Here is a 22,888-nt window from a genome sequence, read left to right on the forward strand (position 1 = left end):
ACCTCTTGATGTCAGCTGGCAGAGGGCACTGAGGTACATCAGGGCTACAGGGATCCCATGGGTCTGATATCTACATACTAGTTCACAAAAGAGTGTCATGTAAGATCTAATGAAAGCTTGTGTCATACTGGTCCATATAATCATCGTGAAATATACATACAGAAAACATATAAGGAGTTATGTGTGTGTATATATACACACCTTGAAAATTATGTTCTCTAGGTCTGTGACATGGGGCTGGTCACCAGAAAAGGCAAGACACAGGTTTCTTTAATGCAAGAGATGTTTATCTATCTGTCTGGCTACACGTACTTTGAGTATTTTGTGGTTCACAATGGGTCATTTACTGTCTGAGCAAAATGTTAATCAAGTGATGCAAAGTGGGAGATGCTACACAGGAAAATACAAGCCGTGGGAGTTATCCTGTTTGCAAATGCAGTCAATGGATTTTTGGACTATAACTGTAAAGACAAACTTGGGATCAAAGAGGACAGTGTGCTTGTTTCATGAACGAAAGGACACTGCCAAGTCTGGCTGTAATAGCTGGAAGGGGTTTGGGTGAGTTTTTGCTCTTATGCCATGACAATGTCTTATTATTTAAGTTTAGGTTCTAAGATGCATGTTTTGATTTTATTTTACATGTAACTCTTTGTTTCCAATATTTATGCTTGCCACGATGTGAACCTCTTGTTCTTTGTTTAGTAAATGTCTTGTTTTTACCATAAACATATCTAAGTGCTGTGTGTTAAGCAGCCCTTTGTTCTACCGGGTGACTGATAAGCCTCCCTGTGCTGTTCCTTTGGGAACAGAGGAGCTGAGAATTCTGTAAGCATCCAGTGGATCTGGACTAGGCACTCCAGAGGGACACTCAATGGATTCGGGGGTTGGAATGTGTCTATGTCATTAACCTGTGCAGAGGGAGCACAGCCAACAGAGGCCTGGAAGGCAATGCTTATGTTCCCAGAGGCTGATCGTACTGGGGAATGGACCCATAGTAGGCAAGGACAAGGCAGATTCCCACGAAGGACAGGTGGTGGCGAGGTGCCTCACAACCCAGGGTACATCCCGGAAGCATCACAAAGCCTGGCACCAACATTGGACCACTTCCCTTGTGCTGCTGCTGACATTCGTTTCCCTAGACGCTGCCACCTCACGCTGCTCCTTCCCACTGGCCCACGCAGCAGATGCCACAGGTGCAACCCAAAAGTGAAATTGCAGCTCCCACCAGAAGTTCAGCCACATACCTGAGACTGAGGATGAACTGCCGGCAGGCACAACCAGGCTGCCAATTGCAGAAGTGTCACGTGAGCTGCCAGACGCTCGGCCACTCTGCAGAGAATAGGCCCAAATACTCCTCCAAGCTGCACCAGTGAAACTGAGAGGAGAGTCTTAGTCATAATGATCCAGGCCCCAATCCTGTAGTCAGATCCTCTAAGGCACACTCATCCATGCTGAGCAAAGGATCCACCGGTATAGAACTAACTGCAAAATTGAGACCCAGTTTGCTAAGTAATGGGGATAACACCAAATTTGTGCCCAGCACATGCAAATGGATTAAGATTTGAGCAGGGGGGTACTTGTCAGTTGCTTTTAGACCACAACCTAGCAGTCTGACCAATAGTGTCTCAGTGTTGTCTTATACTACACCTCCTCTGTGCATATTCACCTGTTGTCTTTTGCCGTATACTTGGACTGTAAGCTCTTTGGGGCAGGGACTGCCTCTTTGTTCTCTGTTTGTACAGCACCTAGCACAATGGGGTCCTGGTCCAGGACTGACACTTGTAGGCCCTGTTGTAATGCACGTAATAAATAAATAACAATAAACTTGGCCAAGACTCATATTGAGGGGAAGGCAGGATGTTGCTTTGTTTCACAAATGTGTGTAATTAATCAGTCTATCTTAATGTTGCCCTTAATTTTACATTATGTCAGGGAACTGTAAACCTGTGAAGGAGAGAAAATGGGAAGTAACCAAAATCAATGAGAAAGCCTCATGAACATGCAAAGTTCTTAGTGACATACAAGGATTTTAATTAAAGATGCTGGCTCCTAGCAAAAGCGCTCTGTTACCCTGATTGATCTAGACTGCTGGTTCAGCTCTTTCCCTCTCCCCAACCAGCTCCTGCTTGATTTTCGCTGCACCATGTGGGTATTTACTGCATCTGCATCTTCTTTTTCCAAACCATATTTCTCTCACACAGACTGTAAATACAATCACACCTAGGACAAACACCTATTCACACACATCCACCCTCCACCTCCCTTTACATGCATGCTTATATTGGCAGTTGATTGAAAGCCTATTTGCCTCCTTTGTCTTCTGTAGGTTCAAACTGTATTTAGTTTAAGGTTGTTCCTCTCTCTGGGGTAAGGCAGGGCTTCTCCCCAACATGCTAAGGACACTCTGCCACTCCCACAGTCTCTTTTACACAGTTTTATTGTCCAAACTTGAGTCAAATAGACAAAAACACAGTTCTTCAACTCATCCTGGGCTTCAGCTCCCATGGGGTTTCCCCCCTTGAGTCCTCAGGTTCCTTTTGCCTTTCCTCCCTGGCAGTCCTAGCTTCTCCAGGGCTCCCTATTGCCAGGGAGCAGGCAATGAGAGCCCCATGTCCACGCTCTCTCTCCTTTCCTGATGGTCTCTCAGCTCTCCTCAGTGGGTCTCTCCCTACCTAACTGCGGGTGCCCTCTTTTAAGCTCAGGTGGCATCAGCTGACCTATCACACGTGCACTCACTCTACTCCTTCTTAAAGGGACAGTGCCATCCTGACACAGACATTCTCATAAAATAATGTATTAAGTTTACAGCAGTTCCAATTTCCTTTCATGTGGGAAAAAAAAACAACACAGACATCAAGAGTAGACAGGATAATAAAGACTAAGGAAAGACTTTCAAAAGTGAGTAGTGATTTTTGAATGCCCAGATTTTGGGGTGTCTCACTATAAAAGGTTTTTTTTTTTTTCATTTGGTGGGGGCTCAGTGCTTACTGAAAATCAGACTTGCCACGCTAAATTGGCTCCCCTGAAATTGAGGCACCCAGAATCCATAGCTACTTTTGAAAATGTTTGTTGTTAATATCTACTAACATTTTCAGTGTTAAGAAAATGAATTAACTGTACAATACAGCATCTGGAAATTATCCCTTCTTTGCCTATTAATGAAAATGGTTTATCTATAATTTCATATCAACGTCCTCTTAAACATGTAAATGTACACGTTACATTTATATAGATTCAGGTGGTGTACCAGAGACTTAAAGATAGAGAGAGAGAAACAGCTGGAAGGCAAGACAAGAAGTAGACTAGGTGGATGATATTTGTTCAAGAACAAAACTTTCCTGTTGCTTTTTCCCCTGGTGTAGTTTGAAATGAAAGACAAGGATTAAGATCTTTTGGTTTTATCCCTTTTCTTGGAAAATAATCTAAATCTTAACTTGGGAGGGGGGCTCATTAGAGTTTTTGCTTTGGCGACTCAGTAATAAAATGAAATTATTAAAATGCAGCTATGCCCTCCTTGAGTTCTGTTTCCAGTAACAAAATATTTAGGTTTGAAGATGTTATGCTTTTTGAAGTGACTTCCTGCATACAACTGAAAGGTGGGTATTCTCAAATATACTAGTTCAGGGTACATAAAATATGTGTGAGACAAACTGGGAATGGCATCCAAAAATAACATCTATCAGACTGAAAATGCATGTGCTTTTTTTAAGCAGAGATCAAAGTAATAATAGCGTGGTGTTGGTTGTATTCTGGGTTTTGATTTGGGTCCCTACTTGGGTATTTCTACGATTAAACAAAAGCCACGCGATAAATGCCCATATTAGTGTAAAATGCATAAAAGGTTTTTAAAAAGTCCCCATCGCTAGTTTAATATGCAATGATGTTTTCCTTAAAAAACAAGTGCTTACCAATGATCACATTAGGTCATGGGGGGATAGAGAAGCGTGAAAGATAAAATAACTGCAGTCCCTGATAGCCAGACACTGCAAGGAGCTATCCTGATACTGTGCTTACAGATAAAAGTTGCTATTTTAAATTAGATCTTTCTGGAGCCTAGATAACTTTTCCTTTTTCATCGTTTATTATTTTGGTAGCCACTTTTATGCCTTGGCCTGTCTCTAGTGTTCAGATATGTTTGCTCAGTCCTTGTAAAGAGAGAGATGGTTGTCTTTAAAATAGTAAAACTACCGTATAGCTCTTCTAAGCTTCCAACTTCAGAGCAACATTGCAGATAAACTCCTCTCTCCCTGACATTACTACATTAATCCACCAAATCAATTTACTTATCTCAAAGCAGTTCTGCCTAGTCGTTCAGTTCTAGGGCCCGCATTCTGCAACATAAACTTCTGCAGCCACAGAAAGCCCTATTGAAATTAATAGGACCCCAAACTATGCAGAGTTAGCGCATTTTGCTTGCAGGGACCTAAGGTTAGAGCTACAATGAAATTATAGTAATCTGTTTTGGGGTTAGTGGCAGGTGAACAACCAAACATTCAAAGGATAAGTCCCCCCAAAACTGGATTTTTATCCAGGCTATTAGGGCATTCATACATTTGATAGACAAACAGTCCTATGTAAGTTAGAGAAAGGAGCCTGCTTGGATGCATAACAGTGCCTGGCTGGCTACGGTCCACTTTTTCACCAGATGGCTGAGTGGGAAACATTAATTTAAGTTCTTTTTTCAGCACTAACCTCTTCAGTTGCAATCATAAAGGCTGTCAGGAAATGAAAGAGGAGTTCCAGCATGATCCATGGGGCAGAACAAAGATCAAGCTCTTTCTAATACCATTGTACCTGGTGCATTATTCAATGATTCCTATAAACTGGCCTGGCCAAGAACACATTTATTAACATAGGTCAAATTCCATCTGAAGTGGAAGACTTTGCTTTTGTATTTGTGGGAAATAAGTTAACTTTGGCAGAGTGATTAGCCTTCACCATTATGAACCACGACAGTGGTCAATAAAGACATTTCTGAACCAGAAGCAAGTAACCAGTATGGAGATATCAGCTGCTGCATGCACACCTTGTGTGTGTGGCAATGTGAGAGGTGAATCCCTATGGTTGATGGTAGTCAATATGATTCTTCTCAGTGCAGTGGACACAGACAGAACAGAAAACTTTAGGAACCTGAAGTCAGTGGAGTTAGAATGGTTTACTCTGCTGAGACCCACAAACATCTGGATCCAGACGTTTCTGAGTGACATCAAATCTTGGTGCAGTATTGTGGAGTGCAAAGCGTGTGGGACAGCACTCAACAGTAGTCATTTGGGCCCCTTTCTTCATTGTAGACAATGTTAGAATAGTCTTGGAACACTGGTTTTGTTTCTCTTGTAAAATTCTCCTGTAAAAGAATTTGCATTTTCCAATTTCTTGTAACCTCTTACATGAAGGTAGTCCCAAATGTGTGCAAGTAGTAGTGATATTTCTAATGAATCCTGTTAAACAGAGGTGGATGCTATTGGACTACTGATGATAGAATCAGGTATTATGGGCATGTGTGTGTCGGTAGGTTATTTTTGCAAGAACTTCGCTCATATCTACTGCCTTTGGACCCAGAGTACAAGTGGAACCACAGGCTCACTTGTGGAAATATATGGAAAAAGTTGGCTTCCTAGGAAGAGTGAACCCAATGAGCATACACAATTTTAAATGCAAAGTAAAAATAAACATATAAATAAAATAGAAACATCTATGGATTGCTCCACACAGCCAAACAAAGATATTCCTTGTGGGGAGTGTGAGAAGAAACAATAGGTTATCATTTTTTTCACCTCCTGGGTCTTAAGTAGCCCCTGGCCATGGCCTTCCCAATTTTGAAAGTGGACGGGCCTGGCCCGTCCACTTTTTGCCACAGGCCCGGCCCCCCGCCCTTCCTCTTACCCCAAAAGCCCCACCCCCTAGTCAGACTGGAAGCTAGAACCTGGCCCAGGTAAGAGTGGCCCGAGGAGCTAGGGTTGCCAACCCTCCAGGATTGGCCTGGAGTCTCCCAGGATTAGCATCAATTTCCCAGTGACCATTGAAAGCAATCCAGGAGATTTTAATAGGATATTTTAAGAAAATGACAATACATCATGTTGGGGAAAAAATATCTCCCGGAATAGTTTCAGTCAGAGTTGGCAACCCTATGAGGAGTCCAGGCAGATGTGGGGAGCTATGGACCCGGCACCTGCTCGGGGTGTGTGCAGTGGTGGACCCTCCACCTGTCCTGAGGCTAGGGACGTGGGCTGGGGCTGCTCTCAGGCCCCGCACCACAGGCATGTGGAGGGGCCCCAGCTTCCCAGCCTAGCTCTGGCTTCTGGCTTGGCCCCAGGGGGGAAAGGAGGGGTACGGGTGGGGTCACGGAGGGGGCAGGGCCTCATGGCATCCCCAACTATTAGAAAGACTCTGTCACCCCTGGCCATTGCTGGTGTTCACTCTCAGTTGTTTGTCCTTTTACATTTTGCTGATGTTGGGGCTGCCTGGCTCCTTGCTCCATGATATCTGTATAGTCAGTTTGGAAATACTATAAGAAAAGACTCTCTCTCCAGATGGTTATTATTTTATATGAACAAGTTCACTCATCACCATTGTCACATTTTCCAGACACACAATGACAGATAGACATTCTAAACAATCTACCAGTTAATTGGAAAGAACTTCCTTTAAATAATATCCATTATCGGCCATCTCAGTAGGACCTACATACAATGGAACGCATCCTGAGATCCTTATCAAGAGCATAATCCCGCAAGGGGACACATATCCTCAAATTCCTACTGAAATTAATAGGATTTTAGAGCCAATTCAGCTTCTTGCAGGATAGAACCCTCACCAAGGATTTCAGGATCAAGTCCATAGTTTTGCATTCTTGTTATTGTGTTTGCTCCAATGCACTCTGAAGTAGTAGTTAATGCTCCCCAGAGAAGCGCCCTACGTTGGGACCCAAATGAAGAAGAGAAGCAGCCAGTTGGCTTAAGCTTAATGAGAAGCACAGAAAAAAAATAATCAAAATTGCTAGATGGGAAAGCACAAAGAGGCTTTTGTACAGTGAAAAATCTAAAACTATTTTAAAAAGACAATATCCCTTTAAAATGGAAATGGTAGAATCCCTCTTACAGTTCTTCCCACTCCTTTCTTTCCCTGTCCTCACATACTTACAGCTCTGGCAGTGGTTTTCTGTGGGTCCCCAACAACGACCTGTGCAGGACTTGTGGCATCGTCCACCTGCAGGGTGAAAACAAACAGAGATGAAGTGAGCTGTAGCTCACAAAAGCTTATGCTCAAATAAACTTGTTAGTCTCTAAGGTGCCACAAGTACTCCTTTTCTTTTTTAGAGATCAATTAGAAACTCGGCTTCTTTTCAATCTTGGGCCTCCAGTGATGCCTCAAGGGAAGCACTACTGTTGTGACATGAGGATTTCTGGGCCTTACCGGGGTTGAATGGTTGGCGAAACAGAGTCAAGTTAAGCAGCCAGCCCTGTGTGTGAAACGTATATGAGGCTGAGGCACAGGACACAGGCGCTTAATTTCCTAACTCTGTTCCCCCTTCTTAAAGGTATAAACTGAATTTGTGGGTCTTGAGAACCGATGCTGCTCTACAGAGGAGAAAACCAGACTGGGAACATGGAAATATATTTTCACCGTTAACTATCCCAAGCAGTGAACTCAATGGTCTATGCTGGGTAGCGATACTGGATCCACCCAGCCTCTCGGTACTGGTGGATGTCGCTGCTTGAAATGGTACGCAAAAACACCTGAACCCCATAATAGAAAACAAAAGTCAATACAAATGAACAAACAAACTCTCTGGGGGAAAAGGAAAGCCACAGAGTGACGAATAAAAAAACATGGCCAAAGCACTGGTAAAAGAATAGACAGGTTTATTAGCTAAATAGGGGTCCCCTCCTGAAAGCAACCTATCCCCATTTTTGAGGACTCTTTCATTCTTCATAAAATATTGCTCAGAAACTCTATTAAGCAAGCGTCCGCTTAGAGCTTGATCCAGAAGCCCCTTAAAGTGAATGGGGAGCCTTTCCATGAATGTGTTATTGGCACTAACTTGTAATACACTTCTGTACACACAAACTTTGGGAACATTGACAGATCAAATATGACCACATCCCTGTGCTAACACTCTGAACCCTGAAGTTCTAGCCCCAAAGAAAAAGTGTTATTAACTTGGCTAGCCGAGGTTGAGCGAAGATACAGTATTTCATTTACGTAAAGTCAGAAGGTCATAAGGATTATGTTCTTGAAATCCATTTTCACCACTCTGACATGTATACAGTGTTGATGGCACAATTGATTATAGTGTACAGTAATTACACGGTGTGGGCCAACTACCTTGTTGAAAGTAACAGTTCTTTGCTGTACTGAAGTTCATTTAAAGCAATTATGCCTGGGAAGCATTGTTGCTGACATCATCAGCATATAATTTCCTGTCAGTTTCTGCCATCTGTTTATTTAGATCACAAACACATTATAACTACCTAATGCAAACTCATTCTGGCTGACAGGATGGGGACTCCATCTGGCATGAATAATGCAACTTTAATCAGTAATAACGATAATTATTATTAAGAGGCTACTGGAGTCCTGTGCAGAAAGCTAATAAATCTAAATTGATTTATAACACTGGAAATTAGACAAGAGGGTGAGGCGAACAGCAAACGTGAGAAACTTTCAACAGCAGAGACTCTCAGTCAGGCTCGATTGTGAATAGGTCCATGGGCCCATCCAATTGAGTAAGGACTACTAAGAACTCGCCTTATGCCCCTAGAGAATTGGATCCTGCATATCAAACACAGCGGATATTGTAAACCTACTTATTCCCACTTCCACAGAGCAGGAGGGCAAAGTCTTGATTCCACATACAAGATCCACACTTGTTACTCAATGCATCTGAGCCAATGCAGGGAGTGTTGCAATTTGGTGCTGGTACAGGAATGAGGGGGAAGCTGGTGAGGAAAGCCAACTCACAGGCGTATCTCTGTGGCACAGCACCTCCCAGAGTTACTCCTAAGGCAGTGCAGATTATGCTTAAGGTTGTGCCTAATGTCACATTGAGTTCTGAGAAGATGGTTAGGGAGAAAGCTAATAGCAATCTTGTGAGTACACATATTAAACCCTTAGAATACATAGCAGATCATTTGTTAATTGTATATCCCAGAAGCAGAATGAGATCGCATCCCTGCCTTTTCTGACTTCTATTCCCACCCTATATTTACTGTACCCACTGGATTTTTCATTGCCATAGTAACATCTGTGGTGAGATAACAGGAGCTTCAGACTTTATGACAGGTGACCCCTAGCCAATGAGTCCTCCTACACTTCTGTGCATGCTGGGATCTTTGAAAGTGCCACATATGAATAAAAGTCTTTGCATCTCAAATTCCTTGGCATCAACATGATCCTTGGTACGGAACCAAAAATTCACTCACCCAGCTCCTTCCATCCTGGAAATAAATGTGATTCAGTGTGTTCAAAAGTCGTTTTTAAAGAACTTTAACTAGTCTGTCTGCTTCCTATTACATGACTTTGTTTGGCAGTGTCAGATGATAATTTGCATTTGAGTAGAGATATATTGACCAGGGGAGCAGGGGGAAGGCTGCCAGCTCTCTTTTCTCTCATTGGGAGTTCAAAGTGTCTGCTTCATTGTTTTCTCTTCTCTCAGTTACACAGGCAAAATGAGAAGCTGAGCGTGTAGACAGCACATCTCTGAATTAAATTATCACAAGCCCTTTTGAAGGTCAGACATCAAATACACTGGGAATAAGAAAAGTGGCTTGTCCACTTTTCTCTTTAGTTGTTAATGTTAAGAAGCTCGATCCTCTCCCAACATGAACAAGTACTGGTCCAAATTCTGCCCTCAGTTATCTGCATGCAGCTACAAAGACTGCAGTGGGTTTGTTTGCACAAGTGTAACTCAGGGAAAAATGTTGTCCTCTATGGATCTGATTCGGAAACTCTTTCTCACAAGAGTAGTCCTACTGGAGTGCTCATGAGAGTAAGAAGTATCCATATGAGCAAGGGTTTGCAAGAATCAGTCCAAACATCAGCTGTTTGAAATTTGTCCCCAGATCCAAAAATAGGGACCTTCCTACAGAGAAGTCTGCTGATTCACTCAGAGACAGAGATGTCTACATAGTCTTTTGTTCTTATGTAGTTCTATGTATCACACTACAATGAATTTCAGAAAGGGTCTTGATGGACACGAGTAGATTTTAGAAGGTTCACTGTGAGCTGCCAATGAAGAACTGTTTTTCAGATCAGACATTTAGGGAATAAAGTAGGCAATTCCTTTCATCGTACTCACTGTGTTTATAAAAATAAAAATCCTGTGAGAAGCAGAAGGAATCTGTGGGAGACTCCTTGTAGGCTCACTTCAATAAAGAAACATTAAAGCATGGAAGAGTGCCAAGTATCCTTGGTGGGGAGTTTGGGGGTGGGTTTTTTGTTTTTTTTTTTAATAGCAAGGTGGGTAAGGTAAGGAACCACAATTCCTTCCTATGACTTTCTCCATTAATCTTTGCAAACTGGGAGATTGATCTTGCAAGTTGTGGAGCATCCTCAAGTGTCAGTGGGATCAATGGGAGTTGAGGGCACTCAGTACTTGAAACAAGTGCTAAGCACCTTGCAGGATCAAGCCTTATTTGAGGAAGAGAAAGCCCGGATCTGATCATTCATCACATACATTCTTTGTGCAATCAAATGTTGAGACTCAGCAATTAGCTGGAACTTGGCCATCAATATGTGATGCAGAGAAAAAAATCCTCAAGTAATTTACCTTGTAAGTGATTACCTTGCCCATCTGCTCAATTGCCATTCATTACCAAAGGCAGTAAAAAAAATCTTTTTCCCAATCTACTTTTGTTTCCTAAGTGACACATGAAAAGGCAGCCTCCAGAGGAGCCTGAATCTGTGGTCCCTTCTTTGCCCCTAGTGACAAAAATGTCTGAAGACATCTAGTGATGTTAGCTCCATTTCTATTCCAGAATATTACTAGTGTTCTGAATACATAATGAAGTTTCACTCACTGAAACACAAAAGGGGAATAAGGGGGCAAAAATCAGGACTGTATAATTGTATATAATTTGTATTTAATTTAAACGTTGAAAGGCCAGAGTCATTGAGGAGCATGTCAAGTAATTTTGTTCTGGCAAATCCCATGAAGAAAACTGGCTACTTGTATTGGATGGTTTATAAACAGCAAATCCTGCATCTTGACTGGTGACTTAAACTAGACGACCCTTGCGATCCCTTCCAACTCTATGGTTCTATGATTCTAGGACTCATCTCCCTTTGGCCAATATTAATGCCTAACATGTCTTTCATTATGGACATTGGGGCAGGAAATCTTCATACTCTTCCAGTGCATGGCTACACCTCTGGCAGATATCTATCAACAGCTTACTCCCTCTGCTCTACCAACTGAAAATGCCACCAACAGAAACTAGAAGCTCATTAGACTGGGAAATCCTAAGGATACTTCCACCTTGCACAAGCCCAATAACTGAGAAGAGCTTTCCTTTGGCTCAAGATAGACCTTAGTATGACAAGACGCTACAAAAGGCTGTTTCTGACAAGACAATAAAATTAAAGTTCTCCTCCTTGCCCCAAGCTAACAGCAGTGTTCCTCCACAGTTCCTTGCCAATGGTCATAGCCAGTGGTGAGCTGGAGCAGGTTCCCACCGGTTCGCTAGAACCGGTTGTTAAATTTAGAAGCCCTTTTAGAACCGGTTGTTCCACGAGGGACAACCAGTTCTAAAAGGGCTTCTAAATTTAATAGGCCAAAAGTGGCACCTTAGGTGCTGACTCCATGGGTGCTCCAGGACTGGAGCACCCAAGGGGAAAATTTGGTGGGTGCAGAGCACCCACCGGCAGCTCCCCGCCTCACCCCACCCCCAGCCCCAGCTCACCTCTGCTCCGCCTCTGCCTCCTCCCCTGAACATGCCGCCCTGCTCTGCTTCTCCGCCCCCCCCCACCAGGCTTCCTGCGAATCAGCTGTTCGGTGGGAAGCCAGGGCTGGCTGAGAAGCAGGTGGCGGCTTCCCGCTCAGGCCCAGGGAGGCAGAGGTGAGCTGGGGCGGTGCGGGGGGGGGGGCCGAGGAGGGCCACCCGCACCGCAGCAGGTAACCAGGGGGGGGGGAAGGGGAGCCTGGGGAACCCATCCTCGCCCCAGCTCACCTCTGCCTCCCTGAGCCTGAGTGTGAAGCCGCCGCTTGCTTCTCAGCCCTCCCAGGCTTCCCGCCGAACAACTGATTCGCAGGAAGCCGGGGTAGGGGTGCAGAGAAGCAGAGTGGGGCGGTGCGTTCAGGGGCGGATGCAGAGCGGAGGTAAGCTGGGGCCGGGCATGGGGCGGGGAGCTGCCGGTGGGTGCTCTGCACCCACCAAATTTTCCGCGTGGGTGCTCCAGCCCTGGAGCACCCACGGAGTTGGTGCCTAAGGCTCCACTTTTGATGTGATCAGTGGGAGGAGCAGCTGCTCCCCCCACTAGGTATGCTCCCCCGCCCCTAGGAGCCAGAGGGACCTGCCGGATGCTTCCTGGGAGCTGCCCTAGGTAAGCACTGCTGGGACTCCCCACCTCGCCCCCCGGCAGGTCCCTCTGGCTCTTAGGGGTGGGGTGGGCACCCACTACGGTGGCTCATGAGACCCTCCTGCCAAGTTCTGGGGCAGTCAGGGGACAGGGGAGGGGGTGAATGGGGCAGGAGTCCTGGGGGTTGGGGGAGGGCAATGACCTCCTCGTGGGGTGAGGAGGGAACCAGTTGTTAAGATTTTGGCAGCTCATCACTGGTCATAGCTGCCTTAAGGAGACCCCTTTCATGCAGGAAATGGGAAAGAAGAGAAGGCAGTAGAATTCAGAGAAGAAATGGTCTCATTTTACATGGTCTCCGTTTATAAATGGCTTATAAAAGGTTAATAAATGATTAATGGATGTTATCTGCACATTACTGATATAAAGCAGCATATGTGATTGATGGTTATAAGCACCTTAGTAGCAGGTACTATTCACAGTTATAAGCCATAGTTATATGTAACCTATTGATCTTTTGACCTCTATATAACCACTTAAAATAATCGATTAACTCTGGATTAAAACAACGATTAATAATTTATTAGCCCTTTATAAACTACTCATAAACTCAATCTTAATTGAAAATGTGACCAAAGAAATTGACTATTTCCCTAAGCTTTAATGAGGAGGTTTGGAACCATACAAGCATAACTTGCCCTGAGATCCCAGACGTGTCGGATGATCCCAATACATTCTGCATTAAGATGCCTCATCTTTTTCATTTCATTGTTTAAACATGACACTACACTGAAATAGGGCTGCACTTTGTTTTTGTAAGCGGCTAAAATTACTTAGTTTTGTGTATGAAAAGATACAGTTGATAGCAAAATCAAAATAGAATTCAAACTCTGCTGCATGGTATTAACTGGAATTAAAGATACTATTGTTGTGATGAATTGTTCTGCCTTTATCAGCCTGTAACGCTTTCCATGTCCTTGTCTAACAATTCCTATGGTCACGCGTTTATTCATTCACACTCCTTTGTTAAGTAAAAATCATTTTACATTTTCTACCAGCCCTGTGCTAGTCTCCAGATCGCTTCCATTGATTTGAAAGTTAATTACCTAATGGAGAGATTCACACTTTTCAGGGTTTCCTCTCTAAGGAAAAACAGGCATGTCTGTGGAGAGTGAGAGCAAAAATTCTGGTAAAATAGAATGCTCGTCTTCTATAAAACACGCCACTTGCTTTCTCTCTGTCGCTACACAAAAAAGGTATGGGGCATAAAAGTGTAAATTGGCATAATCACACTGATTTCAACAGAGCAGCATGTATTTGCAGAAGTTCAGGATCTGTCCCTATGTGTTTTTTGAAAGGGGATTGCTCCTGAGCCCCGACTTGCTCACCAGGCTCGGCCCCTTCTTTAAGAAGTCCCTTGATAAGGTGAATGATAACAGGCAAGTTTGATCTGTGGAACCTGACCTTGCAGTTGGCAGCATAATCCATTGTTTCCACAGCAGACCCACGACGCCTGAATGGAATCATCTGTGCATACACTAAATAAATCCCCTGGTACTGAGGACCTATGCAGGGATTATGAAGGATGACTATTTCCCCATAACTAGAAGAAGGGTATAGGACACCCATGTGCTCCTTCTGTGATCACTGCTGCAGCCCGTAGGCTGGTAGCTAATCTGTTCATTATATGGATCGGCTCATGTCACTCTGTGGTCCAGCAGAGATCCCACTGAAGAGCGCTGCTCTACTCCGTGCTGGGGTTACGGTCTCCCTGCCTGGACTCTCGGTGGGCAGCTCACTTACCCCACACTGGAACCTCAAGACCGTCCACACATCTGGAGGAATGAAAGCATATTCCCCCAGTAACTAGTTTTAATACAAAAAATTTGAATCTACCATTCTGACCCCTCTATTTATCCACTAATCTTCCTTTCTAGATAGGCACAGAAAGAGAGAGAGAGACACAGAGAGAGAGAGAGATTCAGATATAGGCAGCTGAAAACAGACTGACAAGGGAAATACCTATGTGTAATGAAAACAAAACGAGCGATATACACATTGAGACAGGCAAAGAAAGAGATAGAGGGACAATATAAATAAATTTAAAAAAAAGGAAACTGGAGATAAAGTTCAACCTGCATTGAGGAAAACAGAATACTTGCTAACAATAGAGTACGTAATTTGTGATAGGGACAACCCTAAGCATGTCAGTGTTGACTGGATCAGAGGAATCTGTACAGAATTCCTATATTACAGTGTATCACTAGCTATGTCCACAACAGACAGGGTTGATCTTGGAAGTGATTGACCGCCAGACATAAGGGAATAAATGAAAAGTCAAATAACATCATGTCGGCAGCTCTGAACTGGCCCAGGCCAGTGGATTCATATTTATCATTGACAGCACAGGACTGATAGGAAGCTCACTGTAATGTTACTGTTCTGCTGCTTCAGGAAAATGTCTTCAGACCATCGTAATGAGTAAAGAAAGAGACTTGAGGAGGGAAGAGGCATAATAAAGATACTAACATTTTCCCCCTGAGACAGACACAACAGGTAAGATTTCTGACTCAACATATTAATAGGGAATTTAGTCTTCCAGAAAAAGACAAAAAAAAAAAAAAACCCTTCACATATGACATGGGCTAAAACTTTACTCTGATTAAGCAATTAGGCGCTATTAATTATTACTGCTTATAGCTGTTAGCGCAGAGCAATGTAAAGTGAATTCCCCCCACTGTGATGGAGAATCAGTTCCAAGCAGCATCAGATGCATTTCTAAACACAGAGGTAGGGGTCCCAAGCAAATTGGAAAACCCAGCCAGTAGACTAAAAGGCTAGGTCAAGTTATACCTGCTGCTTGGCAGACTCATCAAGATCAACAAACCCTTGGGAGTCTCTCGTATTAAAAAATATATTTCCCACGTGAGAGCCACAGATAACTGAGCACAGTCACTGAAACCAAAGCACATATGCCAACTGGGGCCTGGAGGTAAAGATCCTCTTGAGCAGCAATACATCTTTAGGCACAACTTGTTCACATTATTCTTTTTGGGATGTCACGACAGACACTTTTGATCTGTGATTCCTGACCCAAGAAACAACAAAACAGAGCAACTGCGTAGAATTCTATTAAACGCAACAATTACACATGCAGGGAGTTCCCCCCCTCCTGTGTTCTGAGTGGGAGGTTATTATATATGCATATGCAAAACACATGTTTGCATCCACATTAGAATAATTAATATACATCGATTATGCTGGATGACATCTTTTAGCTGCAACAGCAATGGACAAACCAAAAAGATAAGCAACTTTTTTTTGTATGTATCCAGTCTGACAGGAGCATAATTATGGGTGAGACTCGGAGGCTAGAGCCATAAGTACTTTCTGTGTGATCATGCATAATGTTGTGTGAGAAACTCCAATGTCATGTTTCAGAGTAGCAGCCGTGTTAGTCTGTATCCGCAAAAAGAACAGGAGTACTTGTGGCACCTTACAGACTAACCAATTTATTTGAGCATAAGCTTTCGAATGCATCCGATGAAGTGAGCTGTAGCTCACGAAAGCTCATGCTCAAATAAATCGGTTAGCCTCTAAGGTGCCACAAGTACTCCTTTTCTTTTTCCAATGTCATTGCAGATTTTCTGAGGAGGGCTCTAAAAAAAAAATCTAAGGCACGTTGACAAGCGAATGATGAGGCTGGTGGTGTTCTTGCCCTAATTTCATACCAAAAAACAATAACTCAGTTATTGGACTATAAGACGAGATATCTTTTGGTTGCTATTAGAATGCATTCAGAGCAGTGATCAAGAGGGTGGTGCAGAATGCAGCTTCCATTGTTAAAATAAAGTCATATTCTTCAGAAAAGATGATAAGTTGGAAGGGTATTTTTCATTACTTTATATTGTAAGGTATATTGTAATGTACTGTACTGCTGGGATGTGTCTGTGTAGATGTGGGTGTGTGTGTCAAAGTACCATGAATATTTTCGGCACATTTCCGGCGAAGAGGAAAAGAGGAATAACAAATACAAAATAAACTTCCAAGATCCACTTTCACCTGAATAATCATTCCTGCTAAAACTGATGGAACTTTCAGGATTCACAAACACGTTCAGGAACAAACAGGTGGTCATCTTACAAACAAGGAGTAACATGTATCCATAAATGACAAATAATGCAAACTCATCACTTTCTGCAATGTATTACCATCTCTAATGTTGAGATTTGGCGACCATTAGGAATTGCTCTACCAGAAGCCGCTGATGATCCATCCATAGTAGTCAAGCCTTCTTTTCCCAAAGTGACCAGTGCTGATGCTTCAGACAAAGGCATAAATCTCCCCCAACATCTTCTGCCACTGGACACACCTATCTATCAAACAGAGCCTTGACTCTCCTCACACAAATGCCTGCACATATACACATCATGGTATCACTGGCAAGCAGAGATGAGCTAGTGCAGGAAAGTGTCATAATTGGATATTAACCCTCTCCCACCACAGCAAGGAGTAAGCCGGGGAGGAAATGTGACGTAAGGTATGACTGAGGCACAAAATTTCCTAGGGTTACTTGCCTCACGCTGTCCTGCAGTGGCTCAAGAGCAAGGGTACCAAACTCAGGCCAGACTTTTAAACAGCAGGGCATGAATCCTAAACTGGTGGTGAGTTCTAAGTTTTCATCAACCCTTTATTAAGTGTAAACACCTCAGGCACAGTAGCAGCCAAACCAGGGAGTCACAGACAGTCCCCTTGGGTACTCCGATCTGTCTTGTCACCCAGGTAAGCAGACTTTTGCGATAGATGGTCCCTTACACCAAAGATCAGAGCAATATTCAGGTTACTCCCAGTCCCAAAGGACCAGTCATTTAGCCCAGGTCAATTGCACCTCAGATCTCATACCAAGGACAACACTTATGGCCAATCCTATAATAAACTATATACAGATTTATTATATAAGAAAAGGAAATAAGAGATTTATTTACAAGGTTAAAGCAGGTAAACATATGTACACAAATGAGTTCCAATTTTAAGTTTCAAAATCTATTAGAAATCTTCCATGACAAGCAAACTCTGTATGTCCTTTAGAGCTAACCCAGGCTTAGCAGTGAGGATCTTTTGCTTATGCTTAGAAATCCTTGCCCCTCAGAATCCAAGCAGCATACAAATACAGTTCCTCTTTGTTAGGGCTTTTAATTCCTTCCACCCTTCTGCTTTGAGTTGCAAACTCAGCTGATGGGAGGAATTCACTTGCCATCTCCTGCTCTTCACGAGGCAGCAGGGGGAAAGAAACCAAACAACTCTTTTGTTCTCTGATGTTGCGCAATAGTTCATCTGGTGTCAATGCACCTTCTTCGTCAGATGGGACATAGCACCTGTTGGAGACTAGTATTTCACACCAGTTAACGCTTTTCTCCTGTCTGGTGATCTACACAGTTAGAGAGACTTTCAATGCAAATGCTCATATATTACCTTCCAATACAGGGTACAGATGTTATAAGTGAGATTCATGCATGCAGCAATTTACAAGCAGTAAATAAAGCCTAAACACTGAGCACATTTTTATAACTCTAATACCTATTTTACCAGCTGTGTGTGTCGATATCCAAGTGAGGCATGGGGACCTAATCATAAGCTGGCACCTGGTTTGCCAGCGTCACAACTTGTAGGGTAGTGCATCTTATAAACATCCTCTGCTTAGGGCCCTTCCAAAAATAAGTCTACTCTTAATTTTTAGATGCATAGTAAGGAATAGGTAATTATCCATAACCCTGAATATGAGGAACCACCACAAAAAGCAGTTCAGTCGTCACATCCATTTAGGATTTTAGGCTGTCTGCTGAAACTATCTAGAAATAGGGAGAAGGGGGAATATGCTAAAGGAAAGAAAGGAAAGCAGAAGATTTAGGAAGAGGATATAGAATGGCAGGAATAAGGGGAAATACTCAAGGGATTTGTAACCTGATAAAAGATCCTAGGTGAAATAAAATTGGTACAAGAGCCTTTTCTTACTGCTATTTCTCCATATTAGGTGGGATAGCAATTTCTTCCTTCTGAATATTTCCTGGTGGTGAAGGGGAATTTTTAGAGGCCTATCACTGTTAATGCAGGTTTTCTGAGGGGAAATAGGAAAGGGTGAGTCAAAACCCTACCAGACTTAATTGAAGATGTGGGGAAATGTAAGGCAAGTAAAGTACCACTGAAACAAAACTCTGGAGAGAAGCAGCTGGAGAAAACTAGAATCCCCAGCATTCCGTTAAGTGGGGAAGCCTGGCCGGCTGAAGGCTTGCAAGGGTTCAGTAATGTCTCTTTAAAAACCTATTTTCAGGAGGTGGAGAAAGAGCAAGGAAGCCATTAGCATAACACAGACACATTTCACCATCTTCTTCAGATAAAATGAAGTGAGGTCAACATCCCATTTGCTTCCTTAGGAGTGAATGGGAGAAAGCGAGGGCCGTTTCAGCACCCGCAGAAGTCAATGGGACTTGTTGATTTTGATGAGTACTGGATCCCAATGATAATTAGCCATCTATAACAATGGCTTGCATAGAGTGAGTTGACCTGCGCATGTTGATCATACTTTCTTGAGGACTCATATTGAGTTTGTCATGTAGACATAGGAATATTTCCACATGTAGCTGTGCTGATTGAGGTTACCTTTGTTGAGAGCCTAGAAGTCATTATCTTATCTGTGGGAGGTCAAAAAGCTTCACCTCTGTAATCAGGTCACCTACCGTGAAGACTATTGTGATATTCCTAAAGTTGACTGAGAATTATATTTTGCCAAGCATAAGCTAGTTCCAGACAGGATTTCCGGGTAACAAATAGAAACAAGATTTTGAGAAGTCAGAGCTTCTTTGAAGACTGGCCCAGGAGGACTTGAATATGGAGTCCTTCCTGACAGAACCAGAAGTCTCAAATGAGCAATTACAGAGAGTACACACAAGAAAGCCAGAAGGTCCCTCCTCTTCCTCATTTAGCTATCTTTTTTCCTGCCTGTCAGCCATAACTCTCATCCAAAGTCCCTAAGCTTCATTCTCCCAAATCCAAACACATTGTTCCAAATAGTGGAAGGTATGAGAGGAGCACTTTCTAAGAGAGTGTATTGGAGAAGTTTGGGACTGAAAGAAACCAAGTATGCCAGGATGACTACCAAAGCAAAAGAACACAAGCCTTGAGTGATAGAGGCAACCCCAAATTCTGAGGATGTTCAGCCAAACAAGCCCATGTGACATATGCCTAGAAAATGCAGCTGTAGTGATGTGAAGTTTCTCTTTCAAGCAAGCAACAGAAAGAGTCTGGGCTGGAACGGCCCACTATAAGATCATCTGCTGTGTACTCCTAAGATGAGAAAATCAAATTTCTCTCTCTCACACACAAACCACCAACCAAAACTCCTTTCCTTATTTTCTTTGTGCCAAGAACGTATACAGAATGAAATCAAACCTGTGCTCAACAGGTGCTGTCTGTAAAAGAAGTGGCTGGAATAGGGCACCTTGTTGAACTAACAGATAGATAACTTCAAAGGAATGCACCTGCCCAGAAGTTTCAAGAAGACAATTGCTCAATACAATTTAGTGACTGGTTTTATAATGTTTCCTTTCTTTTCTCTTCCTCAAGCAGCCCTTCAAAGGCAGTCAGCTAAAACAGCTGAAGCTTGCTCAAGAGAGACCTATTTTAACCACCCACTCACTCTAAATATGCCAATCACAATTCAATCAGATCATTTCTAATATTCTGAGTATTTGCAGTTAATTTCCTACTTTCAAGACACACTGGTGACTAAGACGAAGTAAGTTGCTAAGTATTTAAGCTGAAAGTTTCTCCCTTGTGTAAAAGACTCTTTAAACAGCCAGTCTGCGGGTAAACAGGTGGTGTGCAGTAATACATTATATGCACACAGAGACTGCCATTAAAACGTAAGCATTTACCAACAGCTGCCACATAGTGGCATGTGAATTACTATATCATTTCTCTAATCTTGGACTAAGTAGTAACTCATGTATGTTGGTAGAAATGGCTGTTAAGTTACGACATTTTAATGGTGACAACAGTACCAAACGTAGGGTGACCAGACAGCAAGTGTGAAAAATCGGGACAGGGGTGGGGGGTAATAGAAGCCTATATAAGAAAAAGACCCAAAAATTGGGACTGTCCCTATAAAATTGGGATATCTGGTCACCCTAACCAAAAGTGGTGGCAGAACCCTACATGGGCTGCTGAACATAGACTGTTGGCCAAAAAGTGTTTAGTGATCTTCAGTGCCTCAGTTTTGGGGGGCACTAAATGTCATCTTGAAGCAACTGAAATCTCATGTCCCCCTCAGCCTCTTTCAAACATCATAATCTTGATCTAGGATTCCTTTAGGAAGAAACTCTTCTGATGTTAGAACAACACAGCGGTGGTATAACACATAGGATCTTGTACAATACACTAAAGCACTCAAAGGGTTAAAGGGAAGATTTTGTAAGATATTTATCTCTGGGTACAATAGCCTCAACCATTTCCACGCTTAAAAATTAAAAATGCTCTTTAAGTTGGCCATTGTATTTGTGTTACCTAAGTATGTTTTTATTTATTTTTACTTGGACATGCTTAGACATTAAAGGGACCAGATTTTCAGCAAGTTCTGAGTACCAACACAATGAAAAATATCAGGCCTTTTCAGTGTGTCTATATTGAGTGGGGTGCTGGATCTAGGGGTGCTAAAGGTGCGGCAGCACCCCTTGGCTAGAAGTAGTTTCTATCCTATACAGGGCTTACAGGTTTGTTCAGTGGCTTTCAGCATCCCCACTATAAAAACTGTCCCAACGCCACTGATATTAAGCACCCAGAAATTGGGCATGTTGGCCTAAATTTCCAGATTCATCCCTCCAAATCCAAACATGCTGGTCTGAAGAAAGAAAAGAATGTCCAGATTCTTATTGCTTACAGAACCAGTTCAGCCTATCAGTGACTGACACCTCAAACCAGGGCTGGTCTTAGGGGTGGGTCACACGGGTGACTGCCCAGGGGTGCCATGGTCAAGGGGCGCCGTGCAGTAGTGCAGAGATGTGTGCTGCCGGTGTAGAGTCAGCAGCTGCTCCTGGCTGGCAGGGGAGTGCCAAGTGGGGGAGTGCCCAGATTTCTCCCTGCTTCTTCCCAGCAGAGGAATGGGGGAGAGGGACGAGCAGAGATGCACAGATACGGCTTATACTCCCCACTGACTGTCCTCTGCGCCCCCCTAGGGGGCTATGAAGGGCGTGGAGGGGAGCGAGGAGAAACACTAAGCACTCCGCGCATCCAGATCACTTTCCCCACCTGGGCTGTGAGGTGAGCATCAGGAGCCGCTGCTATGCTGACTTTCTCTTACACAGCCCAGGTGGGGAAAGTGACCTAGATGCAGGGAGCCCTGATGTCGCTCCTTGCTCCCCCCCCAAGACACACATAGCCCCCTAGAGCTGCACAGAGGAGCAGCACTCAGGGAATGGGGTCGGGAAGGGTGAGTGAGCAGGTGCATCCAGGTCAGTTTCCCCATATGGGCACCCGGGAGGTGGGGTGCATGGGTTAGGACAAAGGGGAGGGGTTACGGGCACGGGTTAGGGGCACAGGAGGGGAGCACAGGGGCTAGGGGTGAAGGGGGAGTGGGGAGCCCTTGGGGGCCCGGGTAATGGAGGGCACCCACAGGGGCCAGGCGCAATGGGGAGGGTGCCATGCCCACGGGGGCCAGGGGCACCAAAATACAAAGTTCACGCAGGGTGCCATTTTCCCTAAGGCCAGCCCTGCCCCAAACATAAAATGTGTTCACGGTGCTTCTAAGTTGCACCTACTGAAGGCCAGGAGCACAGTGGATTTATTTTCCACTTTTCATTCTTCCCTCACCTTTAGTTCTCAAAGGTTTGGCAAAAATCCATGCCTCAAGAAACATTGGTTTTGTTTCTGTATTATCATTCTTTCAATTGCAGACTATACTCTGAACCAATATTCTTTAATTGTAGGGAGAGGAGGAAATATATATACGTTTTTAAGAACATAAAACACTGGCTCTCCACTCAGCTCTTATTTAATGTGCTCCCAGCTGAGAAATCCATGGAAGCATTACTGCTGTTAAAATGCAATTTTGCAAGCATGTGAGGTGTATTCAGCATCGAAAGAGCTTTCACAGGATAGTGTAGTTATTCATGGTGCTCTGTGTGAAAGAACAGCTACTGGTATTAGTTTTGCACAGTGACACCTGTCGCAATGACTGCATTCTATACAGAGACCACCTGTCTGTGAAGGCCCCTTTCCCTGTTCTCCAAACATACATTTAAAATGTTAATTCAAGTTAAAGTAATGCACCTCAATGAAAGGTTATAATTTTACAAACTCTGCAATAACAAATGTCTTCAGCATC

At 43.5% G+C, this 22,888-nt stretch overlaps 1 protein-coding gene across 6 annotated transcripts in view; it reads right to left on the reverse strand.

The window, feature by feature from the left end:
* Positions 1–22,888, reverse strand: part of ERBB4 (erb-b2 receptor tyrosine kinase 4) — a 975,001-nt gene that overhangs the window by 257,820 nt on the left and 694,293 nt on the right. For all 6 annotated transcript variants that reach the window (XM_048869092.2, XM_048869089.2, XM_048869091.2 and 3 more), the window contains exon 5: positions 7,141–7,206. In XM_048869092.2, coding sequence (XP_048725049.1) covers positions 7,141–7,206 — 66 coding nt within the window. The remainder of the gene's footprint in view (positions 1–7,140; positions 7,207–22,888) is intronic.

This window comes from Caretta caretta, chromosome 11 (assembly GCF_965140235.1).
Source record: "Caretta caretta isolate rCarCar2 chromosome 11, rCarCar1.hap1, whole genome shotgun sequence".
Taxonomy (NCBI): domain Eukaryota; kingdom Metazoa; phylum Chordata; order Testudines; family Cheloniidae; genus Caretta; species Caretta caretta.